The sequence below is a fragment of the Primulina eburnea genome, chromosome 11 (genome assembly GCF_022965805.1).
Source record: "Primulina eburnea isolate SZY01 chromosome 11, ASM2296580v1, whole genome shotgun sequence".
Lineage (NCBI taxonomy): Eukaryota > Viridiplantae > Streptophyta > Magnoliopsida > Lamiales > Gesneriaceae > Primulina > Primulina eburnea.
The window spans coordinates 19443466-19452709 of NC_133111.1; the positions used below are offsets into that span (position 1 = coordinate 19443466).

General features: G+C 36.2%; 1 protein-coding gene and 1 pseudogene across 1 annotated transcript; one reads left to right on the forward strand and one right to left on the reverse strand.

Annotated features, from left to right (window-relative positions):
• Window positions 1-755: 755 nt before the first annotated feature.
• Window positions 756-3609, reverse strand: LOC140805451 (uncharacterized). Its single transcript, XM_073161721.1, has 6 exons — window positions 3546-3609; window positions 3110-3274; window positions 2492-2986; window positions 2228-2389; window positions 1512-1720; window positions 756-1442 (listed from the first exon to the last, which is right to left on the reverse strand). The coding sequence occupies exons 1-6, from the start codon at window positions 3607-3609 to the stop codon at window positions 756-758; spliced, it is 1782 nt and encodes a 593-aa protein (XP_073017822.1).
• A 3043-nt stretch (window positions 3610-6652) lies between these two features.
• On the forward strand, window positions 6653-8827 carry LOC140804438 (uncharacterized; annotated as a pseudogene).
• Window positions 8828-9244: the final 417 nt, after the last annotated feature.

A 9244-nucleotide genomic window follows, 5' to 3' on the forward strand; every position in this document is an offset into this window, starting at 1 on the left:
AGTTTCCCTAAATCACATACTAGATTGTTATTACGTTTGATTATGTAATGTCTTGTTTATTGATTTATATTCGAGTCCTGAGATAGGAGATATTGGCAGATTGGCCAAAACTAGATGTTTCGGTGTATCGACGCATAGGAGTAGATTTACTCTATGTGCAGACCCTCGATACAGAGTTGACCGAAGTCTAGGAATAAGACGTACCGTCGCCCCGAGTGGTTGGGTAGGTGACAGACCGTCTTATTCACACTGGGATCCCTAGATTAGAAATGAGTCGAGTCAAGATTTAAATGTTGAATACAGAATCGTATTCTTCTACATGTTTAGATTTGCATTAATGTTACTTGATATATGCTATGCTCTTGTACATGATTATTACATTGCATGCATCCATGTTTTATACTGGGATATGTTCTCACCGGAGTTATCGGGCTGTTGTCGTGTCTGTATGTGTGCATGGTAACAGGTGGGGCAGGATCTGGGTCACGAGCTAGATGAGAGGTTGATGATAGCGTGGAGATCTCGGGCATGGAAGATTTCTAGTGGTTTCTATTTAGACTTGTATCACCTATGTTTGTAGTTGGTATGTAAACACTAGTGTATGGTTGTACTAGACAGACATGTATGTACATTATGTTGTTTATTTCTTATAAAGACAATGTTATGTTGTGACTATACATTTGAATTAATGTTAAAAGCAAATTTTTGACCCACATTTTCGAACAAAGATCCAATTAAATCCCAAAAGAATTGAGTTAGAACCCGGGTCCCCACAAAATGTCATTGTATACAGTGAAATTCTTACCATCCTCTGGAAGAACTAGTACTGATGTGGATGCGAGTTTTGTCTTCAAGGTTTCAAAGCTTCTTTCACATTCCTCATTCCAAATAAATTTCGAATTTTTCTGAGTAAGTTTGGTGAGTGGGATGGCTATCGAAGAAAATCCTTCCACAAATTTTCTATCATAGCCTGTTAAACCCAGTAAACTCCTTACTTCATTCACTGTCTTTGGTTGTGTCCAATCCTTGATTGCTTCCACCTTCTTAGGGTCTACTGACACCCCTAATTCAGAAATTATATGACCTAAGAACGCCACACTTTTTAACCAAAATTCACATTTCTTGAATTTGGCGTATAGTTCTTTTTCTCGAAGTGTCTGCAAAGTGAGACGCAGATGCTCTTTGTGTTCTTCACTTTGTGAGTACACAAGGATATCATCTTTGAAGACAACCACAAATTTGTCGAGGTATGGTTTGAACACTCGATTCATCAGGTCCATAAATGCTGCAAGAGCATTTGTTAGGCCAAAAGGCATTCCTGTGAATTTGTAATGTCCATACCTTGTCCTAAAAGCAGTTTTAGGGATATCCTCAGTTTTGACCTTCAGTTGGTGATAGCCAGATCTTAAATCAAGTTTTGAGAAAACTTTGTCTCCTTTTAACTAATCAAAAAGATTGTTCAATTCCCGGTAGTCAATACATAGCCTCATGCTTCTGTCCTTTTTCTTTACAAAAAGCACTAGGGCTCCCCATGGGGATGCACTGGGGCGAATCTGCTTCTTGTCTAATAATTCCTGCAGTTGCTCCTTTAGCTCCTTCAATTCAGCTGGAGCCATTCGGTATGGTGCATTTGATATTGGTGCAGCACCAGGGACCAAATTGATTTCAAATTCTACTTCCCTATCTTGTATCTCTCCCGGTAGTTCCTCGGGGAAAACGTCTGAAAATTCTTGAACAATTGGAATATCTTCCAACTTTGGGACTTCTTCTTCTTTGGTTTCATTGATCACTGCCAGGTAAATTTTTTCTCCCCCCTTTATAGCTTTCCAGGCTTGTGAAGCCGATAGTAGAGATTTTCTTTCTTTCGATTTTCCGTGAAATACGACTTCCCCTTTAGTCGGAGTTTGAAGTCTAATATCTTTCTTTTGACAGTCCACTATGGCATGGTTTTTAGCTAACCGGTCCATTCCAAGGATGATGTCAAACTCAACCAAATTGATTTGAATTAATTCCACTTCAAAAGTTTGACTGCTGATAAAAATTTTACAGTTTCGATACACTTTGTGTGTTTCAATTGTTTTGCTGGCAGGTGTTGCTACTCTTAACGGTTCACTAAGAATATCATGTTCAAGTTTTATCTTCTTAGCAAATCTTCTAGACACAAATGAATGTGTGGCACCACAATCAAACAAAGTATATGCAGGTATGCTATGGAGTAGTATAGTACCTGCTACCACTTCGTTGGTGTTATCATCTTTCTCTTGGGTGATTGCATACACCTTAGCATTGGTCTTGTTCTCATTTTGCTTTCTGGGTCCCGCCCCTTTTTCTTTGTTTTCCGGACATTCTTTAATTCGATGACCCACCTGTCCACACTTAAAACATGCACCTGACTTTCGATAAAATTCCCCGTTTTGATACTATTTACAGGTGTCGCACCACTTCCCTTCCCTGTTGCCAGTATTACCAGAACTTCTTTGGGAAGGCCCACCTGAATAATTTGGTTTCTTAAACTTGGGACCATTCTGAGTAGGTTGATTGACCATTGGTCTTTTGTTCTTGTTCTCTTCCTCGCGACGCTTTATATCAGTTTCTGCGCTCATTGCAGCGCCCATCAAATCCGCAAAGCTGTTTGGCTTGAATACTGCCAATGCCGACTGAATTCGATTGTTGAGTCCCTTCTTGAATCGATGCATTTTTAACGTTTCATCCGACATGATCGTTGGGACATAGGTTCCCAGATCGTTGAACGGTGAAGTGTATTCCATCACTGACATGTCCGGAGCCTGTTTGAAGTTTTTGAATTCACCCAACTTCTGTAGTCGAAATACAGCGGGATAGTATTGTTTCAAAAATTCTCTCTTAACAATCTGCCATGTGATCTCTTCCACTTCTGCCAGATATGGCGACACAGTTTCCCACCATTTCCTAGCTCGGTCTTCCAAAAATATTGTTACAACCTCCACTCTCAGTTCTTCAGGTATTTCTAGTAAATGTAGTTGTGTTTCGACGTTCTTGAGCTAGTTGTGGCTGACTTCACGGTCTGGGTTCCCATCGAAAGTTGGAACTCGATTCCTTCTGAGAGATTCTTAATGGTAATTAATCCCACGCGGTTGCGGTTCAGGTGGTGGTTGGATGGTGTTAGCCAATGGGTTCACGAATCCTTGTAACGTTGTAGCTACGATAGTAGCTATTGCCATCATATCCTCTTGACTGAGATTCACCCTGGGTGGTGTTGGATTTTCGTTTCGGGGTGGTCTGCTTGCCATTTCCTCTAAAAATCGAAAGCAAAGCATCAAAATCGTATAAATGAAAGAAATGCACAAATAGTAGAAACGAAGCTGTCGTGGAAAATTTTCGATACTCATAGTTTGTGGAATGATCGAAGGGATAGATTTTTAAAGTCTATTCGAAATTTAGGAAACAGATGAAAGTTAGACTTCAAGAACGGATGAAAGTTGGACGCAAATTGTGATACACTAGGCTTTTGCCAAAATTTGACTTTCTCAAATTTTTTCTATCAAAATCCCAGCGGGATTATAAACCTGGTAGCTCTGATACCACTTTAATGTCACGCTCCATGTCCGCAGCGTCAGTGAAATTCGGCATTGTTTACCAATTATATTGCAAACAATAAAGCCTCGTATCAAATCAAGCCAGTATTTTTCATAAATAAAGTATTGTCTTACAATGACAATGAAATAAAATACATCAGAGTTGCGAAATGCGGAAAACCTAAACAAAAGGGATAACTTGATTCTTGCTCTTGATCATCAATCACCAACCCCAGAAATCTTCCTGCTCCTCCTCATTTTTATCTGAAATTGTAAGGGGTGAGTGTTTTTGGGAAAACACTCAGCAAGTGGGGGTCGATCGATTCCAAAGATACATATAGAACTTAATTCTTTAAAACAATTCTTTAACAATTTTTCAAATCTTAGTACCTTCTACTTATCATATCGAAATGAACAAATATGAGACAGATAATTCAGAACGTTTCAGAAGCAGATCAGATTATAACAAAAGGAACATTGTTACTCATCTCATTTCCATGGTCAAATTGTCTCCAATATGTTACTCCTCTAAGGGGTGAGGTCAGAACTCGGTTTTATACCCACCGGTGGGGGCCAGACAGAAATGGTTTTATACCCACCATTGGGGGCCAAATAGAAATGGTTTTATACCCACCATTGGGGGCCAAATAGAACTGGTTTTATACCCACCATTGGGGGCCAGACAGAATCACAATTCTTGTCCCATTTCAAATTGAATCGTAACAGTGTAACAAAGAGTTCAGAGGTAACAGACATAACTTATCAGATGCCAGACAGAATCACAATTCTTGTCCCATTTCAAATTGAATCGTAACAGTGTAACAAAGAGTTCAGAGGTAACAGACATAACTTATCAGATTTCTCAGAGTTCAGACTTTTAGACATATACAGCGGAATCAAAAGAATTTGAAGATAAAACAGAACATATCATCGATCGAAATTTTAAACGTAGTGCACAGTAATTTTCGCAAATAATGACATACATTAGCATGTCATGATATTTTTATGCAAAGAGCAAAATACAATGAAATACTTAACAAAAGCCCACTTACAGAATTTGCAGATTTTTATACAACACGTCTTCTCAAAAATCGGGCAGCACTTCGGCGTAACTTTAACGAATGCTATTGTTGATCGAGCAGCACTTCGACGCAAGGTTCTTGTACTGAACTACACTAACTTTCCTTCTTTCTTCCTCGCTTGCTTGGCCGAAATTTTGGAGAGTGAGGGGAAAGGTGAAAACCGAATTTCTTGCTTGCTTTTGGGGTGCCTTTCTCTCAACCTAGATGAGTGGTATTTATAGGCACAAAAACCCTTCCACCTAGACACACCTTGGCCGAATTCTTGGTCACCAAGAAAGGCTTGAATGTAATCATAATGTTGGTCCAAAATTTCATGCATAAATCTCCAAAATACCATGCATTCTTCAAGTTCTAGATTAGTCATGAATGTGGCTCAAAATCTCATGCACTCCTTAATTGTCACCTTGATTTTCTAAAGGGTCATTTCCTGCATCATCAATATGTCCTAGCCCTTAGCTCCTCCCGCAGCTCCTTCATGGGTTAACGCAAAGGTTAGTTCTTGCACATTTTACTTTTCCAAACTCTTGGCTCAACTTATAGATCCCTTTTTGGTCTTGTTAGGACAAACTTGGTTGAGCTGCTTTGAGCTGAAAGATCGAGTCCTTGAGCTGGGTTTTACTCCTCTCGTGACAACTCTTTGATGGAAGCGGTTATTTGCAGTTCGGCCTCCTGTTGAGCTAATCACCGAGCTTTGAACTACCTCCTCAAATTGTTTTAGCTGAAAATCTAATTTCGTATTTTATAATTAGAATGAAAGTGTTCTGATCTTAGATTAATCTAAATTTTAAGCTCGTATATTTCGTACCTGATTTACTTTGGATCGGAAAATCCCGGGTTCTCACAATCCAAACTTCATCAAATAGCTCCTAAGACCCGAGAATCCCACTCTTAACTCGTATCTCCTCGCCTAGAGATGGACTCTGACATCCCAAGCCTCGCCTAACCTACCATCAAGCACATGAAAACAAGAGGTAGCCGACGTCGCGGTGAGTATAAACCCAGTATGATACAATCAATAACACAAGATAATTAAAATTTACAAATAGTTCATACGAAATTCATAAAGACGCAATATAATGCGATGCATGATCTGAAGCTGCGGGCTATGCATAAATCTCAAGATCAAGTGAATCATCTGGTCATAGGACCCAAGGCAAGAGAATCCCCCAGCAACATCCACCGAATCATCCGCTCGAGGTGGGGTGCTGTGTTCTTTAATCCCAGGACTATGGTACGCCTATAGAGAGTGTTCAGGCCATAGAAGCGACCTCCGCATACACTATGCCAACTCAACAATAGCTCCATACGTCCAATAAATCAACGCGACCTCCAACATATCAAATCTGAATCGACAAGTGGCTAAATATGCAATGTAATGATGCAAATCAATATCATCATCTATCTATATATAAAAGCACAGTTTCTGCTAAATATAGAAAGATCATGCCAAATTGACTAATTAAAAAAGGAAATAAAAGTTGTAGATTTTAATTTATCGATTTCTAATCAAACGACCGAAACTTGTGCCTTTTTGATTCAGAATAAATGACTTGTCTGTCCCATTCTTGAATAAATTGGATGAGTATTAAATCCTAAATTATGACAATATCTTTTTTCAAGAATAAATCAATAAATGATTTAAGCAATTTAATTTCAGTCTTTTGGGCTGCCTTATTTGAATTTGAATTCAAATACAAATAAGGCAGCCCAAAAGACTGATATACGTACTAAAAGTATTGGGTCCACTATTGCACAAAATTCATGTTTCCGTCAATATCAATCAGACGAAGACAAAATCTCATCTCAAATTAAAAAATGCCTCCATTGTTCAGTTCTATCTCTGAGGTGAACCCTTCGAAAACACAATGGTCCCTTAAAGTCAGATTGGTTCGATGCTATCAAGTGCCTGTATTTCAAAAAAACACATTTAGTTTAGAATGTGTTTTCCATGATCGAGAAGTAAGAATTTTTATTTCCAAATTCGCCATCAATTTAAAATATTATGTACTAGCTATTATGAAAGATTCTTATATATTACAGGGTGATCGCATACATTGTAGCATAAAAAAAGATGAGGTGATGCAAAGGATGAAACCAATTCTCAGAGAAGGGCATATTTTTGCCATAAAAAATATGGTCGTGGCAGAAAATGGAATGACATTCAAGACCACAAATAACAAATACAAGATTATTTTCATTGCAAACACTAATATCTGTGAAATTTTCGAAGATACATTTCCCAATTTGATGTATGAATTCAAGTCTTTTCCTACACTAACAATTGCATCAGATGTAGTGGATGACACAACCCTTTTTGGTACGAGAATTTATAATTTCGATTTCTTTTTGACACATTGATTTTTTTTGACACATTGTAGCATAATATCTGTTAAAATTATATTCTGACACATTGATTTTTTTTTTGGAAGATGTCATTGGACAATTGGTGGCAATAGATTCTCCACAAAACAAAGAAATCGAAGGACGTCCACGAAAGCTCATTGACATTGTTTTAGAAGACACCAAGTAAATATTAATAAAATAATTTTCAATTTTATACATTTTTCACTAAAAATTTCATATGTATGTCCATTTTTTCAGGAATAATAGGTTACCATGCACTTTATGGGGAGATTTTGTAGAAAAAATCACAGCCTATGTGGAAAATGTTGGTAAAGAACCTGTTATTGTTATTCTTCAGATGTGTCGAGCAAAGAGATTTCGGGGTGAAATACGAGTATCAAATGTATACCATATCACAAACTTGGTAGTCAACGGAGATTTGGATGTGGTTACTGAATTTCGAAAAAGCTATGTCTTGATTTTTTTTATTTTAGTTCATATCAATTTTTAATTATGTTTTAAATACAAAAACAATAATATAAGTCTTCATGGAAATTTAACTATTTGGATATGTATTTAGGTTGGTCCTGGAAATCAATACACCAAAAACAATCAGCAACATTTCATCGGCATCAACAAACACAATTTTAGAGGAGCTTTCAAAAAATAATATTCGAACAATAGAACAAATTTCTGAAGATAACCAGGTACGAAAAATGTCTTGATATACTCATTACAAATAAAAAATATTTTAATGAAAAATTTTAAATTTATTATCATTTTCCATGTTATTTTTTAGGTCGGAAGTTTTTGGGTTTTCGCAAAAATAATAGGTGTTGAATTTTCTCGTGAATGGTCATATTTGTCATGTAAAAAATGTCCCAAGAAATTGACTCCCGTCGGTGATAAATTTTATTGTGAAAGGTGTGATCGTTTCGATGTGACGGGAAATTTAAGTTTTGATCAATTATCTTCAATTAAATTATGTTTTTTTTACCTGTAAAATTCTTTAAAGATTAATATTCATTTTTAAAAATAACAGGTTTAAGATTCATGTTAGAGTTGTTGACAACACTGGAAACGCTGTTTTCTTACTTTGGGATCGAGAATGTGTGGGACTTATAGGGAAGACAGCACTGGATTTGAGGGTTGATGTCAAGGAAGAGGTTTTTGTATATATATGTTTTACTTCTGTTTTGATTTAACATAAGTTAGGCTAAATTTATTTCATATTTCAGTTAACAAATTAAGAAAAAATCCCTAAAGAAATTGAGGATTTAGTGGATCGCAAAGTTCTGTATAAAGTACAAGTACGACCCAATCAGATTCAGGGATTCTTTGGGACCTATACTGTCATGAAAATCACAGTAGACCCCAATGCCATTGAAAAATATTGTGGAGAAACTTTTGAGTGTCAGGTAAATTGATATTTCTTTAAACATGTAAGAATTTTTATTTTCCAAGCAACAATTAGATTCACATACATGCAACATTCTATTTAATGTTCTACAGGAATCAGAAATTATTTCAAAATTAAGAAGTGCGGACATTGGAGATATAAAGGAGGTAAAAAATAAAGTTTAAATCGTTTCACAACATCAAAATTCCCACTATTAATTTTTTAAAATTGCAGATTTGTTCATCTGAAGATGAAGTAACAACTCCATTTAAATCAACAGCCAAGGCCATGATTTCAAGCGATGTTATCAATGACTCAACTTTGAAGAGATCTCTAATCGATGAATTCTCTTCAACAGCTCCCGAGAAAAAAATGAAATCAACAATCAAGCAAGAGAAAGATTAAATTATGTGTTTGAAGTTATTTTAGAATTAATCTTCAAGAATTTAAGAAGACACTATTCGTATTTGCTTTCTCAAGTAACATTATGGTTTCTTTTCTTTCATGATATGTTTGCCAGATGAGTTGGTTGTTGAATTGTTAACTTTATAAGAATTTGCTTTTCATCAATTGCATTTGATTTTATTTTTTACCAAAAGAACGTATAGTCGATTCCAACATCACCATCATTATGTCTATGCCGAAAACAATCTATGGGCATAAAAGGAAGTACAATACAATTAAACAATGGAAACATATCGTATCATAACCAGCAGGCACATAGCAAAAAAAACATAAAGACAAATTGAAAATATCTAAATATGTCTTAACCGAATCCAAAAAAATAAAATCACAATTACTTACAAACTTTAAATATTATTCTAACAAATTTTTTTAAGGGAGATTAAATGTTAATTTTGGCTATA

What these genes read in the sequence shown, in the direction of transcription:
- LOC140805451 (XM_073161721.1), bottom strand. Translation starts at nt 3,609, where the DNA reads ATGCCGAATTTCACTGACGCTGCGGACATGGAGCGTGACATTAAAGTG. An exon ending in AGTGGTATCAGAGCTACCAG is followed by an intron (nt 3,275 to 3,545) that starts GTTTATAATCCC and finishes TTCGATTTTTAG; the next exon opens with AGGAAATGGCAAGCAGACCA. An exon ending in GGGGAGCCCTAGTGCTTTTT is followed by an intron (nt 1,443 to 1,511) that starts GTAAAGAAAAAG and finishes CTTTTTGATTAG; the next exon opens with TTAAAAGGAGACAAAGTTTT.